Source organism: Triticum aestivum, chromosome 5B (assembly GCF_018294505.1).
Source record: "Triticum aestivum cultivar Chinese Spring chromosome 5B, IWGSC CS RefSeq v2.1, whole genome shotgun sequence".
Taxonomy (NCBI): Eukaryota; Viridiplantae; Streptophyta; class Magnoliopsida; order Poales; family Poaceae; genus Triticum; species Triticum aestivum.
Window position 1 is genome coordinate 637,115,791 of NC_057807.1, and position 18,156 is coordinate 637,133,946.

Here is an 18,156-nt window from a genome sequence, read left to right on the forward strand (position 1 = left end):
CCGGACCTGCCCGCCGCCGCTGCGTCGCCCCTACGGGCCGTAGCGCCGCGGCCCGCGGTCCACTACACCGTCCCAGCGCGTCGACCCCCCGTGGTATGCGCCGCGCCGTCTCCCTTGGCGCGGGAACACCACCGTCCGCGTCGGTCTTCGTCACGCTATCAGGGTTCTTCGCCTACTTCGAGCACCGCCGCCGCACTCCTAACCTAGTCGCCGCCGCCGCTCTTCTTTGGCCGCCGCCGCTCTTCTTTGGCCGCCGCCGCCGCTACCTTCGTAGCCGCCGTCGCTGCCCGTCCACCCCCTTCGTCTTCATCCAAGCACCAGCCCATCGCCAGCGTCGCTGTCATCTACCCCGACCACTTCGTCTACTCCGGCCACCGTTGGTGACATTGGCCCTGCGCCGATGGACGCCGCAATCGTCGCCGAGTCCTTCTCTGCTGGCCTCTCCAACTTCTTCGACATGGCGTACAGCTCGTGCAGGTCCCAGTCTTCGCATGCCCAGTGCTGGCAACACCAGTGCGTGCCTTCGTCCACGACGTGTCCCCGGGCCTGGCAAGTCTGGAGCGGCACTTCGTCAACTTCCTCTTCGTCCTTCTACGCATGCCCGGTGCTGGCAATACCGACGTGTGCCTTCGTCTATGATGTGTCCCCGGGGTTGGCAAACCCGGCGCGACGTGTCGTCAACATCATCTCCTTCCTGGCGCACCACTACTTCGACACCACTGCGCCCACGACTAACTCGGCGCCTCCTTGCGCCCGCGGCTCCACGGCGACTTCCTCGACACCGGCTACCCCGACTCGACATCGACCACGGCATTCTTCGCACGGCTACCTCGACCACGGCTCCATCACCCACGCTCTCGGCTACCTCGACAAACGGCACAAAGGGCTGCCGCCTGCTTGAGCAACCTCGTCGGTTTCCACTCCAGCCACGCCTTTCGCGATGCGTCGACCGTTACGACTGGGGGGGGGGTGTCCGTCGGCTTGCCTTTGAATTCTTCTCCAGTCTCACCGTCTGCGTCGCCACCGTTATGACTGCGGGGGGATGTTGAGTATAATGTTTATTAGGAAAGACGAGATAGACTAGGATTTGTTCTGGCTTGTCTTGTACTCCAAGTAGATGATTGTACTCCTATATAAATGCCCACGAGGATCAAGCAATACAACGAACAATTCCACCAAACCTCTCTCTCCCTTCTAACAATGGCGACGAGCATGATGGGTTCGCCGGTTCCTTCTACACTGGAGGTACTGTACGCGGTCGCGGCCGCGGGCATCGCGTGGTGCGCCGTGCGGGCGCTGGAGTGGGCGTGGTGGAGGCCCCGGCGCCTGGACCGGGCGCTGCGGTCGCAGGGCCTCCGCGGCACGGCCTACCGCCCGGTGGCCGCCTCCGTGCAGCTCAGCCAGCAGCTCAACAAGGAGGCGAGGTCCCGGACCATGCGCTGGGCTGCCACGACGTCGTGCCGCGGGCGATGCCGCTCCTCCACCAGGCCGCCAAGGAGCACGGTACGTGTTGCTTTACCCTTCGAAATTTCTCTAGTCTTGTCAGACGCTCGTCTTTGACTGGATTCATTTTGTTTCGGGTACACGATGTTATTTAAGAGTCCAATTCAGCTGTACTGCAAGTTCGCGTAACAGAATAGAACAACCAGAACTGTGGAGTCCCGGGAAATAGGAGTGCTAGTCAGAATAGTTGTAGCAAGAAAACTCCTACTGGCACTTTAGTAGACAGCATCATTCCGGAGGCGAAAGGCTAACTCAATACTAGTACAATTGCAAAAGGTAACTCAAAATGTGATAATTTTTAAAAGGAGTATAACCTCCAGCATTTGCATCGATTGATGCATACAACCATATATTATTAGTTATTCAACAATACCAATCAAAATCACATGTTGATAAAAAAACAGCTTAAAATAAATAAAGAAAAAGCTCGAGGCCATCCAAATCGGGCCTACCTCCCAATAATATCTCCACAAACCTCTCATGAGCTTTGCTTTACGAAAAGGACTTACAAAGATGAGGTGGAGACCTAGGATTTATCATTATTTGGGTCCCACAACTGAATTCACATGTAAAGAATCAATGAGATTAGGACACCCAGTCCCATAACTTTGGCATGCAGGGGTAATTCCCATAAGTCTAGCATTTTTGCTCTCATGAACTCTATGCCATTTGACCATAATCCACCATTTGAGATGTGGCTGAAAATAATTATACACCACACTTTGATGAAACCTCAAGAAGGGATCGTCACATGTGTGCCGTTTTTGACCAGTTCAACCAAAAATCAAACTTGAGATTTTTCATCCTGAAGACACGTTTCGAGCCAACATCATCAACAAGGGTACGATGCAAGTACATAGACAAGGCATCATTTAGCCAGATACAATATCTCGATGGTCATTCGGAGAACCTATATACTTGTGCCAACAACTTCTCCACCAACCAACAACTTCTCGTTAGCTGGATCCTTGCAGTGACACGGCTCAAGTCATGCTCGGACCGCCAGTGAAACCACCGGAAGTAGGTGGAGGATCTCGCCGCCCCGTACCGAGCCACTGATGCACCACTTTCCAGCCCTGTTGCCGAGAAAAGGAGGGGCAATGATTGGGATCTGCGATGCATCTACCTCGTACATGTCGAGGTGCGTACATCAAAGGTTGGGTTGAGAGGCAACCGTCGCCATCGCCGGTTTGAAAGCATCACCGCCAGATTCATTCATGCTAGAGCCGCTTCTCTGGCAACCACCACTATCCCACTCGAGTCGTGCTGACAAGTCCGGCCTCATGTCGCGGGAGATAACCATCCCGTACGCCAGAGTCGATTGAGCGAATTTCAATCACCGACTTGTGGAGCGGGGGATGATGATGAGGAGGAGGAGGAGGAGGAGGAGGAGGAGGATGAGAGCAACGGTTGAGAATTCACCCATGCCGCCACCCTGTGTTTGACAACCAACAATATATGATCCACCTGAAAATGTGATGACGGCTAAACTTCCAACCATGAGTTTAATGGATGCATAGGGTTTGGGGTACTTGTTGTTCAACTATATGTTGAAATCTAATGTTATAGGTGGAATCTCCATGCGATTCCTCCTATCGATGAATAGATGCTAAAATGCCTACTGAACTCCTACATGGGCCGATCACTAGTGCAACCCAATAGCTTCCCTTTTTTTTGTTCAAAGAAATGTTTTATGTGTAATAGTAAATTTTAAGAAATAGTTGCATGTCAGTTAAAATGGATAATTTTATAGAGTGACAACAAATAATGTTGGTTTACCTCAAGTCCTCAATATAAATTTTCATATAGTCGAAGTAAACGACCATATTATGTTTAAAAAATGTTCATGCCACAAAAAAAAAGTTTGTGTATATTGAAAAATCAACATTCATTTTAAAAAAAGGTTCATGCACATGTGGACATATATACACTCTAGAAAAAAAAGTTAACATGTTTACCCAAATGAGTTCATTTATTTTAAAATAAGAAATGAGAGGAATAAACATACAAAGAATTGATAATAAAAACAAAAACAACCAAGTAAAAAAACAGAAGGAGAAAGAGAAAAAATAAAAAATGAAAATGAAACAAAACAGTAAAAAAATGGCCCAGTCCATATAGGGAGTGCTTCGAGGTTTGTGCAAATGCTAAAAATTCCTTAATCCGAGACCACATTTGCGCTATAGGCATTGATGAACGTGGACTGGCCCAATAAATGAGAACGGTCTTGGGAACCTTATGAGGACAAGTTTCGTGGTACCTTCCGCCTGACTTTTGGCCAGTTTTGGGAAGGTTCTAAGTTTTTTTTTTCTTTCATGTGTTTTTCTCTACGGTTTTCATTGGCTTATTTATTTTTGGCATTTCTATTTTCCTGTCAGTTTTGTTTTTTATTTCATTTTTCAAACTACATATTGATTTTTAATATGCATTGAGCCATTTTCGTATAAGAATTGAACCCTTTTTAGATACACATTGACTTTTTTAAAGTACATGTTGAATATTTATCCACATACATGTTGAACAATTGTAAAATGCAAATTGAATATTTTTTTAAATAGACATTGAACATTTTTAAACACGTTTTAAATATTTAATAAATGTCATGAACATTTGGATTAATGTGGAAACATGTGTTAAGGGTTAGAAAATTTTTATAAAATGACACAAATATTTTTTATTAGTTGTGTTTTAAAAACATTCTATGAATAATTTTTTACACTGCATGAATATTTTTTAAAACATCTGATTTTTTTTAATTGTGGCGAACAATGTTATGTAATTGCAGACCTAAATTATTACACTCAATGAACATTTTTAAATGCGTGGTGAATGTTTAAAGTTGTAATGAAAGTACAACTTGTAACATATGCAAATATCTTAGAAAAAGTAAAAAAAATGGAAAAAAAATCTTATGTGTGTCACATATACGAGGAGAGCACCCAACGCTGGTTTCCTCCTAGAGTACTTCTGCTGGAGCACCCCTATTTCATGCACAGAGGTTGGGGCACGTCTATTTCCCGCTAGTTGCGAGCACTTCTGAGTCTCACTCGCTAATGCTGTAACTGGGCGAGCCCAATAAAACTGAAGCAAGCTCTTACAGTTTCAAGCTAAATTATTGTCTCTTTGCACCACAATATTAGTTACAACTATTCATTACACCATACCATACCACTTTTGTGTGGAACAAATTAAATACTTTAATGTTCATGTAATTGTAAACAAATATGTTCACGCAATTCAAGACAATTGTTCATGTACTTCTATAAAATGTATTGTGCACGAAGAGAAGTGTTCATGTGTTGTAAAAAACGTTAATATATACAATTTTAAAATAAAAAAGTGTTCATGTAGCTTGTAAAATATAAAATATATTTTGAAAAAAAAATTGTTGTGTATCGTGTCTTGTAAAATGTTCATCATGTAACTAAAACATGTTCCTCACATATTTAGAAATGTTTGCTGTGTATTTAAGAAAAGTTAATCATGTATGTAGGCAAAAAAAAGTTCGGCGTCTACTTAATAAATGTTCATTACCTTTTGAAATTATCACGCATTTTAAAAACGATAGCGTGTTTAGAAAAAATAATTATCATGTATGTTCAGTTGTTCATTGTGTATTAAAAATTATTCATCTTGATTTTGTGAAAGCTGTTCATGTTTTTAAAAAGTGAAAAATGAGATTAATAAGAAGAAATGTAAATGGAAATAAATAAATAAAAAGAAAGATATAAAGTAAAACATAAAAAATAAAGAAAAGTTCATTATTAGAAGAAAATATTCTCACATTTCAAATATGTTTGTGTATTTTTCAAACCGACAAATAAAAATAGGAAAAAAATGTTCAAAGTGTATTTCAGAAATATTTAACGTGTATATTAGAAAATAGCATTATGATGAGGCTGGAATAAGTTTTTTTTACCACTTATACATAAGTCTCCTCCACTCAACTAACGGATTGATATACTCCCACATCCCCACTTAAAAAACAAGGCACTAACTGAAAATGGAAATGTGCATCCTTACCAAAAAAAAGCCTAACCAGCTTCCCTGTGATTGCCCAAACCATTTGACAGGTAAAATGTCCTTCACCTGGCTTGGACCGGTGCCTAGAGTGACCATCACCAAGCCTGAGCTGGTGCGAGAAGTTCTGTCCAACAAGTCCGGCCACTCAGAGAAGCTCAACCTCGGCCGACTCCAGAGGATGCTTCACAACGGCGTGGGTGGCCACGAGGGTGAGAAGTGGGCAAAGCACAGGAGGATCATCAACCCCGCCTTCCATCTGGAAAAGCTCAAGGTGATCTTTCCATTCCGTCTCTGGAATGGTAGACTGCTCTAGGGCTTCAGGTTCAAGTTGTGACCAATTTTGTGTTAAACTTTCAGCGCATGCTGCCGGCTTTCGCCGCGTGTTGCACGGAGCTGGTATGCAGATGGGAAGGTTTAGCCGAAGGGGATTCTCCATGCGAGGTGGATGTCTGGCCCGAAATGCAGAGCCTGACGGGAGACGTCATCTCCCGCGCCGCGTTCGGCAGCAGCTACCTCGAAGGAAGGAGAATCTTCCAGCTCCAGGGGGAGCAGATCGAGCTCGCCATGCAGGCCATGAGCAAGATGCACATCCCTGGTTACCTGTTAGTTCTTTGTTGATCACTCTCCCTTCCAACGACGTGGTCTGAGAGTTCAGACTGCAGATGCAGACTGTACTGATGCATTTTTTTTTGCGTGCAGGTTCTTGCCTACAAAAGCCAACCGAAGGATGAGGCAGATCGCCGCGGAGATCGGGAGGATCCTGAAAGGCGTCATCGCCAAGAGGGAGAATGCCCTGAGAGCCGGTAAAGCCACGAGCGACGACCTTCTCGGACTGCTGCTGGAGTCGAACATGGCGCGCTGCAGGGGAGATGGCATCACGACCGACGACGTGGTCGGAGAGTGCAAGCTGTTCTACTTCGCCGGCATGGAGACCACGGCGGTGCTGCTCACGTGGACGATGGTTGTGCTCTGCATGCACCCGGAGTGGCAGGACCGCGCTAGGGAGGAGGTCATGCAGGTCTTCTCCGCCGGCACCACTCCAGATTACGATGGCTTAGGTCGCCTGAAAATCGTAAGTAGCAGCACTATCTTCATCTTACCATGGTGCCAATGTTGCCTGCATCCCATAAGTTATGATCCCATTTGCAGGTGACCATGGTGCTGTACGAGGTGCAAGCCGATGGACCTCGGGGGCGTGGTGCTCATGCTGCCGCTGCTGTGTGTCCACCATGACAGGGAGGTCTGGGGCGCGGATGCCGACGAGTTCAGGCCAGAGAGGTTCGCCGAGGGGATCTCCAAGGCGTCAGCGGACGCGCCGGCGTTCTTCCCGTTCGGGTGGGGCCCGCGGACCTGCGTCGGCCAGAGCTTCGCGCTGCTCGAGGCTAAGATGGGGCTCGCCATGATTCTGCGGCGCTTCTCCTTGGATCTCTCGCCGTCCTACGCGCACGCGCCCTTCCCCGTCGGCATGCTGCAGCCAGAGCACGGCGCGCAACTCAGGCTCAAGAGGCTCCATTGAGCTGCATATTACAAAATCGATAGGCTGTTCATTGTCAAAAATAAATCGGATTTGTAAAAGCACATCTAGACGTGCGGTAAGTATTTTCTCCTTCTAAATACTAGTATAACATTGATTTTACACGAGGATTTTTGTGAGTACTTTTAGTACTTTTCTTAGATTGCAAGTCACCGCACATGACTCGTAGTCGACAGGAATGTCTTCTCCCACTGAACGTGCATCGTCGGATATCCTATAATAAATCTAAGATAATGCAAGCACCAGGACTTGGATCCTGGTGGGCTGAGGATAGGACTGTCCTCCAAACTAACCATCTGTTGGTTCGCTTTTTTATACTTGATTGTGTCATTTAGACGTGTACAATAATAATTAAGACACATCTAGATGTGCAATAACTAAGTTGTTCTGCATGCACATCATAATTGCGTGGTTTTAAGTTGTACTCCCTTCGTGCGAAAATATTTGTCATCAAAATGGATAAAAAGGGATGTATGTAGAACTAAAATATGTTTAGATACATCTCCTTTTATCCATTTTGATGACAAGTATCTCCGGACGGAGGGAGTAGCTGGTAACATCCCTTATTTTTTGGGCGAACATCCTCTGTTTTCGGTAGATACAAGGTCAATCAGAACAGATGACAAAGCAGATAAACAAAAGTAAGTTGCATGATCACAAGAGTTTCTATACCTGCAAGCAAAAAGGAATCGTTAAGATAAACGAAATACTCCACGCTTTCATCAACAGGCTAAAAGATGATGCCGACGAGTTTGATTTCTATTCTTGTTGCATGCTACTTTTGCTGTATTCTCCTGTAATGGCCGTATGGTTACTCTAATCAAACCAGGAAGTTTTTGCTAATGTCCAGAATAATTATTTGCATAATTACAGTACAATTTCACAAGTGTAATTTCTTTGTTGAACACCTCAGCGTCACGACCGGCGCCATTCATGTCAGGCAGCGCCTAGAGCTAGAACTTGAAGATCGTAAGTAGCGGTACTATCTTCGTCAATTAGAGGATAAAATGGATGGATCTAATGCCGCATCTCTGGATTTCAACCGCATTTGATCTGCAGGTGACCATGGTGCTGTACGAGGTGCTGCGGCTGTACACGCCGCTGACCGCGCTCCAGCGCAAGACGTGCAAGCCGATGGACCTCGGGGGCGTCAGGTACCCGGCGGGCGTGGTGCTCGTGCTGCCGCTGCTGTGTGTCCACCACGACAGGGAGGTCTGGGGCGCGGATGCCGACGAGTTCAGGCCAGAGAGGTTCGCCGAGGGGATCTCCAAGGCGTCGGCGGACGCGCCGGCGTTCTTCCCGTTCGGGTGGGGCCCACGGACCTGCGTCGGCCAAAGCTTCGCGCTGCTCGAGGCCAAGATGGGGCTCGCCATGATCCTGCGGCGCTTCTCCTTGGAGCTCTCGCCGTCCTACGCACACGCGCCCTTCCCCGTCGGCATATGCTGCAGCCAGAGCACGGCGCGCAAGTCAGGCTCAAGAGGCTCCATTGAACTGCATATTATAAAATGGATAGGTTGTTCAGTGTCAAAAAAAAATGGATTTGTTAAAGCACATCTAGATGTATCATGGACGAGGCTCCTCTGACGTACTGCAGGGTGCAGTTGGGCCACTGACAGGTGGGCCCGAAAGCAAGTTGGCCCACCTGTCAGCGACCCAACTGCACCCTGCAGTACGTCAGGGGAGCCGAGTCCATGTATCATAAGTACTTTTTTGTCTAAGTTCATAACATTAAATTTACACAAAAATTCTTGTGGATATTTTCTTTTACTTATACTTGATTGTGTCATTTAGATATGCAATAAACAAGGCACATCTAGATATGAAATAACTAGGTTGTTCTGCATGCACATCATAATTGTGTGATTTTAAGTTGTACTCCCTCTATAAAGAAAACAGTTTTGCTAAAGCACATCTAGACGTGCCATAAGTATTGTACATCTAAGTCCTACTACCTCTGTTCTGCTTTATTTGTTCACTAAGTATTTTGTGTCAAATTTTGATCATGAATTTAATTAACAAAATTTTAATACATGTCACAAAAAATGGAAGCTAAGTTCAAATACGAATCTAACAATATAATTTTGATTAGATTCATTAACATTTTGTCGGTTAAATTTATGTTCAAGTTTTTGCATAAAATACGAACATGACCAATAAACTAGGACAGGGGTAGTATGTCATTGATCTTACGCAGAGATTCGTTTGGGTATTTTCTTTTTTATTTTTATTTTTCTCCTTATGCTTGATTGAGTCATATGTGCAATAATTAGGGCACATCTAGATGTGACGATCTAGACATACCCGAGGAGCATTTGATCACTTTTTACAGTGGGATTAACCGGTAACATCCCCTGTTTTTTTGGGCAACATCCGCTGTTTTCTGTAGATTCAAAGGTTAATCAGAACACCGTAACCCAAAAAGGTTAATCGGAATAGATGACCAAGCAGATAAACAAAAGTTGCATGATCACAAGAGTTTCTATACCTGCAAGCAAAAAAGGAATCGTTAAGATAAACGAAATACTCCGCGGACGCGCCGGCGTTCTTCCCGTTCGGGTGGGGCCCGCGGACCTGCGTCGGCCAGAGCTTCGCATTGCTCGAGGCCAAGATGGGGCTCGCCATGATCCTGCGGCGCTTCTCCTTGGAGCTCTCGCCGTCCTACGCACACGCGCCCTTCCCCGTTGGCATGCTGCAGCCAGAGCACGGCGCGCAACTCAGCCTCAAGAGGCTCCATTGAGCTGCATATTACAAAATTGATAGGTTGCTCATTGTCAAAAATAAAACGGGTTTGTAAAAGCACATTTAGACGTGCGGTAAGTATTTTCTCCGTCTAAGTACTATAATATTGATTTTACACGAGGATTCTTGTGAGTATTTTTTAATACTTTTCTTAGGACGCAAGTCATCGCACATGCCTCATAGTCAGACGAGAATGTCTCTTCTCACTCAACGTGCATCGCTGGATATTCTAAAATAAATCTAAGATAATGCAAGCATAAAGACTTGGATCCTGGTGGTCTGAGGATAGGACTGTTCTCCTAACTAACCATCTGTTGGTTCGCCTTTTTTATACTTGATTGTGTCATTTAGGCGTGTACAGTAATAATTAAGACACATATAGATATGCAGTAACTAAGTTGTTCTGCATGCACATCTTAATTGTGTGGTTTTAAGTTGTAGGAGTAGCTGGTAACATCCCCTGTTTTTAGGCCAATATCCTCTGTTTTCTGTAGATACAAAGGTCAATCAGAACAGATGACAAGGCAGATAAACGAAGGTAAGTTGCATGATCACAAGAGTTTCTGTACCTGCAAGCAAAAAAGGAATCGTTAAGATAAACGAAATACTCCACGCTTTCATCCACAGGCTAAAAGATGATGCCAACGAGTTTGATTCCTATTCTTGTTGCATGCTACTTTTGCTGTATTCTCCTGTAATGGCCGTATGGTTACGCTAATCAAACCAGGAAGCTTTTGCTAATGCCCAGAATAATTATTTGCATAATCACAGTACAATTTCACAAGTGTAATTTCTTTGTTGAACACCTCAGCGTCAGGACCGGCGTCATTCATGTCAGGCGTCGCCTAGAGCTAGAACTTGGCATATAGCAGGCGCTGGAAGTCGTCCAGGATCGCGGCCTCCGTACAGATGACGACGCGCACGCTGCCGGCGCCCTGCCCGCCGTCCATCAGGTAGACGAACCCGGCGCGCTCCGCCTCGGCGCGCAGCATCGCCAGCGGCTTCCCCCACCCGAAGTCCGCGTCGTACACCGGCATGCCCAGCCAGCTGATCACCCTCAGCTCCGTCTCCGCCATGCGGCCCGGCGCTGGCTTGCTGTCCGCCTCCGTGGTCAGCTCGAAGTAGTCGACCGCCGAGCGCACCAGCTCGTCGTCCATCCGGCGGACGGCGCCCCTGATTCGGTCGGCCACGGAGGGCAGGCCCTCCGAGCCCGAGGAGGCGACGTCCCGGACCTGGCCGGCGGCGCCCAGCCAGATGACCCCGTTGCCGAAGTAGCCGGCCGGGAGCGGCGGCCTCAGGCTGCGCCGGACGCTGGCCGGGAAGGTGAGGCGGGTCGTGGCGTCCGGCGGCAGCCGGCGGGCCACGCACACGCACCGCCACACGTGGGCGCTCACGGCGCAGAACGTGCTCACGCGCCCGCCCTCGCCGCTGACGCACGCACTCTTGAGAGCGGCGACCTGGTCCTTGGAGATGTCGAAAGCCTCGCTGACGACGGGCCTCGCCGACGGCTCGGTGGAGAGGTTCAGCTTGGGGCAGAAGACGGTGAGCGCGTCCGGGTGGACGAAGGGCGGGGAGCGCGCGCGGAGGAGGGTGCGGTCGTGGAACGGGGGCTCTAGGGCCGCCGCCGCCGCCGCGTCGCCGTCCCGTGAGAAGGCGGACCACGTCTCGAAGAAGTGGAAGGCGCTGATGGCGTCGGCGGCGACGTGGTGCAGCGCGGTCCCTAGTGCCACCCCGCCGCACTTCAAGAAGGTGACCTGGACGGCGCACATGACGGGAGGCGAGTAATCCTCGACGCGGGGAACAAAGAGCCTCCTTAGCTCCGGCGACGGCTTGAAGCCGCTGAAGTCGTCGACGGCCAGTTCGGAGCGCGCGGCGACGAAGAGCGCGCCCTGACCGGCGCAGTCGATCACCGCCCTGCCGTCACGGCCGCCCACGCCGAGACGGCCGGCCAGGGGGTAGAAGGCCACCAGAGCCTTGGCCATCGCCGCCTTGAGCCTGGCCACGTCGAAGAAGTCGCCGCCGGACTCGGAGCGGTAGAAGTAGACGGTGGGGGTGTGGCCTCTGTTGACCAGCATGAGGTCGAGCGGGGAGAGCCACAGGCCGTGCCTAGGCGTCTGCGCGCTTGGTGCCACCATGCACGACTCCACCACCTTCACCTCCTGCACCACGGCATCACTTTTCCTTATCCTTTTCTTTGATAGCACCGCACCCATTTCCCCCCTGCTGATTGAGGTGAGGTCGATGTCGAGCTTCTACTCTTTTAGGAAGAGCGCACAGAGTCCAGTGATCACTTCCATTAATGAAAGAGTTGGCCAGCCCATGGAGTGCAATATCGAGCGTCAAATTCCACAAGTTGTTGCAATGAGAATCAGATGCTCGATCGAAATATTTTTAGAGAAAGGAGCATCGATATGCTTGCCGGAGAATCAGATGCTCGAGTTGGATGCTAGTAATCAGATCCTCTGCAATTGCAAGAACGGGGTCCATTGACTATCATGATATATACGTATATTGCCGGTACTACCTTATAGGGGGAACGGGGAACGGATCCTCTAAAATCATGAAGGGATGTCACGATCTGAAATTAATTTTATTGCACCATAATTTTGTTTGTATGTAATTTCTGTAAATGTATACAGTAGATTTGTAATTTGCAAATTAATTTAAGTCATTTTAGGCTTAATCATATGGATGTGAAGAAGGGATGTCAGAGTACTGTAGCTTCCGTGACATCCCTTCATGATGTTAGAGGATCTCGTTCCCCTTATAGGAGTAGTTGCTAATCACGTGTATAGCCGCCTTCAAATCGATGGAATTTTTTATCACCAACATACTACTTTGGTAAAAGAAAAAAATCACCAGTGTACTATTTCTATCCCATAAGTACACTGATCTTGATCCTCTGTTCCTTAATAGTTCATGCTTCTAGCCATGCAAGCCTGTAAGACAATAAGTTTTGGGGAACCAGCACAACCCTCTAGGGGTGGCTTATCTCATTATATATAATGATTGTGTTACAATATGTACCATATACGTACATAGGTACAGAAGCTATACATAGTCTAACACCCTCCCTCAATCTTAGCCACTTTCTAAAGAACTAAGAAGGGTAAGATTGCGCCTACAAGCCTCAAACTGTGGCAGCGGTAAAGGCTTAGTGAAGATGTCTGCAAGTTGATCCTTAGATGAGATAAACTTGATCTGGAGTTGCTTCTGTGATACACGTTCCCGTACAAAGTGATAGTCAACTTCAATGTGTTTCATTCGGGCATGAAATACTGGATTTGCAGAAAGGTATGTAGCACCGATGTTATCACACCAAAGAATAGGAGGCTGTGGTTGAGACAAACCCAACTCCTGAAGCAAAGACTGCACCCAAATAATCTCTGCAGTAGCATTAGCCACAGCCTTGTACTCAGCTTCAGTACTGCTACGTGACACAGTAGCCTGTTTCCGAGCACTCCAGGCGATCAAATTAGAGCCAAAGAATACTGCATAACCCCCCGTGGATCGCCTGTCATCTGGGCTACCAGCCCAATCTGCATCAGAGAAGGCCGAAAGGACCCGAGAGGAAGTCGGCCGAATATGCATACCAAATGTCAGGGTGAACTGAACATAACGAAGAATGCGTTTGACAGCAGCCCCATGAGTATCTCTGGGAGCCTGAAGATACTGACAAACCCTGTTAACAGCATAAGAGATATCTGGCCTCGTGATCGTCAAGTACTGAAGTCCACCAACAATGCTCCTGTACTCTGTGGCATCCGCAGGAGACAAAAGCTCACCATCAACAGTTGTTATCTTGTCGGTAGACGACATGGGTGTGGTGGTCGGTTTGCACTTCAGCATGCCAGCTCTCTGTAACAACTCCAAGGAGTACTTCTTCTGCGTAAGGACAAGACCAGTAGCACGAGAAGTGACCTCAACTCCAAGAAAGTAGTGAAGCTTCCCAAGATCTTTGACCGCAAAATCAGCACCAAGAGAGCAGACAAGAGCATCAGCAGCATACTGAGAAGAGCTGACAAGGATAATATCATCGACATATACCAAAAGATACATAGTGACTTCTGGCTTCTGTAGAAGAAATAACGAAGTGTCAGCAGTAGACGGCACAAACCCATGAGCACGAAGGGCAGAGGCAAGGCGGGCATGCCAGGCACGAGGAGCTTGCTTCAAACCATATAGTGCTTTGGAAAGACGACAGATATAGTCAGGATGATCAGGATCAGAGAAACCAGGCGGCTGTTTCATATAAACCTCTTCCTCCAAAAATCCATGTAGAAAAGCATTCTGCACATCAAGTTGACGAAGTGACCAACCACGAGAAACAACAATGGAGAGAAGAAGCCGAATAGTGGTAGGCTTGACGACAGGACTGAAGGTGTCCTCATAGTCAAGACCATGACGCTGCCGAAAACCGCGAGCAACAAGTCGCGCTTTGTAACGCTCAATAGATCCATCCGAATGCTTCTTCACTTTGAATACCCATTTTGAGTCAATAACATTTACCCGTGGTGGTGGAGGAACGAGAGTCCATGTCTTGTTACGAAGAAGAGGATGAAACTCCTGCTTCATAGCCTCTCGCCAATGTGGAATGCGCAGGGCAGCCTGATATGAGCGAGGCTCAGAAGATGGATCCGCAACAGCAGCAGCCAAACAAGAAGCCAACCAAGCAACCGTACCATCCTTACGTTCCTTAGGTTTGAAAATGCCACTGCGACTGCGTGTATGTGGTCGGGACACAGGAACCACCGAGGTCAACGGAGCAGCCTGCAACGGGCTGGAGGACGGCGACGTTGACGAGTCAGCCGGTGACGAGGAGCCAGTCACGGTAGCCTCGGACTCGGTTGGCGAAGAAGGCCGACCCACCGGCGAAACCGGCAGAGCAGACGAAGCAGCTGGCGACTCCGGCATCACAGACCGGGCCGATGGCGAGCTCGGCATAGTGGGTCGTGGCGCGGCCGGTGTCGCGGGCCGATCCGCTGATGAAGGCGACGTGAGGACCCGAGCCGCGGGCGAAGACGGCGTGACGGGCCGAGCTGCAGGCGAAGACGGCGTGACGGGCCGAGCCGCGGGCGACTCGGCGGCCGCTGGCGAAACGGACCGAGCAGTGGAGATGCTCGGCGCGACGGGCTCGTCGGGTGACCATGCATGGGCACGCGAATCGATGCCATGCAACATAGGGTGATCGACGTGCCCACCAAAAGACGACGATGATGATGGTGAATCCTCCAACAGCTCCAAACGAGCTCCACGTCCGGTTCCTGCACCATGGTTAGGTAACAGCAAAGGAGAGTATGCAACATCATCAAATTGGTCAGAAGCAACAGAGGATGAATGCAGGGATGGTGGTTCGACAGTGGACACAGGAAGGTTGGCAAAGGGAAAAACATGCTCATCAAACACGATGTCCCGAGATATATAGACACGATTAGTGGGAACATGAAGACATTTGTAACCTTTATGAAGAGAGCTATAGCCAAGAAAAACACACTTTTTAGAACGAAACTCAAGCTTGCGCTTGTTATATGGACGAAGATGCGGCCAGCAAGCACACCACCTTGAGAAAGGTATAATCAGGTTGTTCATTAAGGAGAACCTCAATGGGAGTCTTCATGTTTAAAACACGAGTAGGAGTACGGTTGATGAGAAAGCATGAAGTGGTGAAAGCATCACTCCAAAACCGAAACGGAACAGATGCATGGGCCAAAAGAGTAAGACCAGCTTCAACAATATGACGATGCTTACGTTCGACTGAACCATTCTGCTGATGTGTATGTGGACATGCTAAACGATGAGCTATCCCAAGCGACTGAAAGAAAGAGTTGAGGTTGCGATACTCGCCCCCCAGTCTGACTGGACATGAACAATTTTGTGCTTGAGAAGACGTTCAACATGTTTTTGAAACTGAACAAAAATATCAAACACATCAGATTTGCGTTTAATAAGGTAAAGCCAGGTAAAGCGACTATAAGCATCAACGAAACTGATATAGTAATTATGACCACTGACAGAAGTCTGAGCAGGACCCCATACATCTGAAAACACAAGTTCTAAAGGATGTTTTACCTCACGACTGGACTCCGAAAAAGGAAGTTGATGACTCTTCCCCTGCTGACAAGCATCACACACTGCTACATCTTTATGACTAGACAAATTAGGAAGCTCATGACGACGCAAAATATGACGGACAATAGGTGTGGCCTGGTGACCAAGACGAGCATGCCACTGTGACGGAGAGACCCGAACTCCACTGAAAACACGAGCGACACCAGGATGCTCCAGACGGTAGAGGCCCTGGCACAACCGCCCACTAAGAAGAATGTCCCTCGTGCCCGATCCTTAATAAAAAGATCAAAAGGGTGAAATTCACAAAGCACATTATTATCACGTGTGAGTTTAGGAACTGAAAGAAGATTACGGGTCACAGATGGAACTCGAAGAACATTGCGATCGAGTTGCCCCGCTCGTTGATGATCTCGACTAAGGCATCATACTCCTCATCAAGACCATTGACAATAAACGAGTTGAACTCGGAGTCGGTGAGGGGCTGTCCAATGGAGGCCAATGTGTCGGCGAGGCCCTTGACCTTGTTGTAGAACTCAGTGGCAGTGGAGTCAAGCTTCTGACACTCTCCAAGCTGACGACGGAGTGCAGAGACACGAGCCTGGGACTGCGCTGCAAAGGTGCGCTCAAGGATGGTCCAGGCCTCATGAGACGTCTTCGCGAAGACAACAAGGCCGGCAACTGCCGGCGAGAGCGACCCCTGGATGGAGGAGAGGTTCGCCTGGTCCTGCCCCGTCCAGACGCGATGGGCCGGATTGTAGACCGGACCGTGCATGCTGTCTACCAGCGTGGGTGGGCAGGGAAGCGATCCGTCGACGTAGCCTAGCAGGTAGTGACTCCCCAAGAGCGGGAGAACCTGCGCACGCCAGAAGATGTAGTTGTCGGCGGAGAGCTTGATGGTGATGAGATGACCGAAGTGAAACGGCGGCGGCGAAGACAATCCCATCGAGGAGGCTGCCTGGGGTGCAAACACCATGGAGGCAGCCGGAGGCACCGAAGCCGATGCGGGAGGAGGCGGGACCGCAGCCAGGGCGGGCGCCGCAAAGCTCGCGGCCGGTGCGGACGCCGCAAGGCCCGCGGCCGGGGCGGACGCCGCCAACCCCGCCAGCGGGGCAGTGTGATCCGCTTGCGGCAGGAGCGGCGGGACGACGCCTGCGGAGTCCGCAGCGGACGGCGGAGCCGCGGTGTGGACCACGAGGTCACGCCCAAGCGAGGGCGTCGGCGGCGTGGAGAAGACGGAGCCGATGCTCCTTGTCCCGATCGGAGCCGGAACAGAGACGGCATCGAGCGGGAGGTTGAGCAGAGCCGCAAGAGAGGCCGGGAGGAAGCCCGCAGCAGTGGAACCGGTGGTGGCGGCGCTCGACATGGCGGCGGCGCGATCGGTGGCGCGGCGGCGGCGGTGAAGGCGGCGGCGGCTGCGGCGGCGGTGTGGGTATTAGGGTTTAGAAGCGGAAGCGATCGTAACCTAGCGTGATACCATGTAAGACAATAAGTTTTGGGGAACCAGCACAACCCTCTAGGGATGGCTTATCTCATTATATATAATGGTTGTGTTACAATATGTACCATATACGTACATAGGTACAGAAGCTATACATAGTCTAACAAAGCCAATGTCACATAAGCAATTTATGCATTTGGGTTATAAGTTACGGTTTATTGCATGGGCTTTGCTACATCTACATAAATACTCTAGGTAAACTTACGTAAAAGCTGGCTTGTCAAGGTACCTCAAAACGTGAAATTTTTAAAAGGAGTATAAACCTCCGTCATTTGCATTGATTAATGCACACAACTGTATATTATTAATTATTCAACAATGCCAATCAAAACCACACGTTGATACAAAAAAATCAGCTTAAAAAAATACAGAAATAGCTCGAGGCCATACAAATCTGGCCTACCTCCCAATAGTTTCTCCACAAACCTATCATGAGCACTTTGCTTTACGAAAGGTACTTACAGAGATGAGGTGGAGGCCTATGATTTATCATGATTTGGGCCCACAACTAAATTCACAGGTAAAGAATCATGAGATTAGGACACCCAGTCCTGTAACTTTGGTCTGTAGGGGTAAGAGCATCTCCAACAGACGCGCTGATATTAGCGACGCGCCCAAAAAATCGCAAGTTTAGCGCGCGCGGAGTTGAAAGTAGTACTCCAGCGGACGCTGCATAATAAAGCACGCTGTAAAAAGCGTTCAGCGCGCCGGACAAAACTGGATCGCAAGCCGTATATTTAGCGCTCGAACTCCAGCGCGCTGAACTTTTCACGTGCGTGGAAAGTGCTCC

At 48.7% G+C, this 18,156-nt stretch overlaps 1 protein-coding gene and 1 pseudogene across 1 annotated transcript; one reads left to right on the forward strand and one right to left on the reverse strand.

The window, feature by feature from the left end:
* Positions 1-1,200: 1,200 nt before the first annotated feature.
* On the forward strand, positions 1,201-9,797 carry LOC123115148 (cytochrome P450 72A11-like; annotated as a pseudogene).
* Positions 9,798-10,508: 711 nt separating this feature from the next.
* On the reverse strand, positions 10,509-12,130 carry LOC123117303 (putrescine hydroxycinnamoyltransferase 1). Its single transcript, XM_044538082.1, has one exon. The coding sequence runs from the start codon at positions 12,010-12,012 to the stop codon at positions 10,651-10,653; it is 1,362 nt and encodes a 453-aa protein (XP_044394017.1). The 5' UTR covers positions 12,013-12,130; the 3' UTR covers positions 10,509-10,650.
* Positions 12,131-18,156: the final 6,026 nt, after the last annotated feature.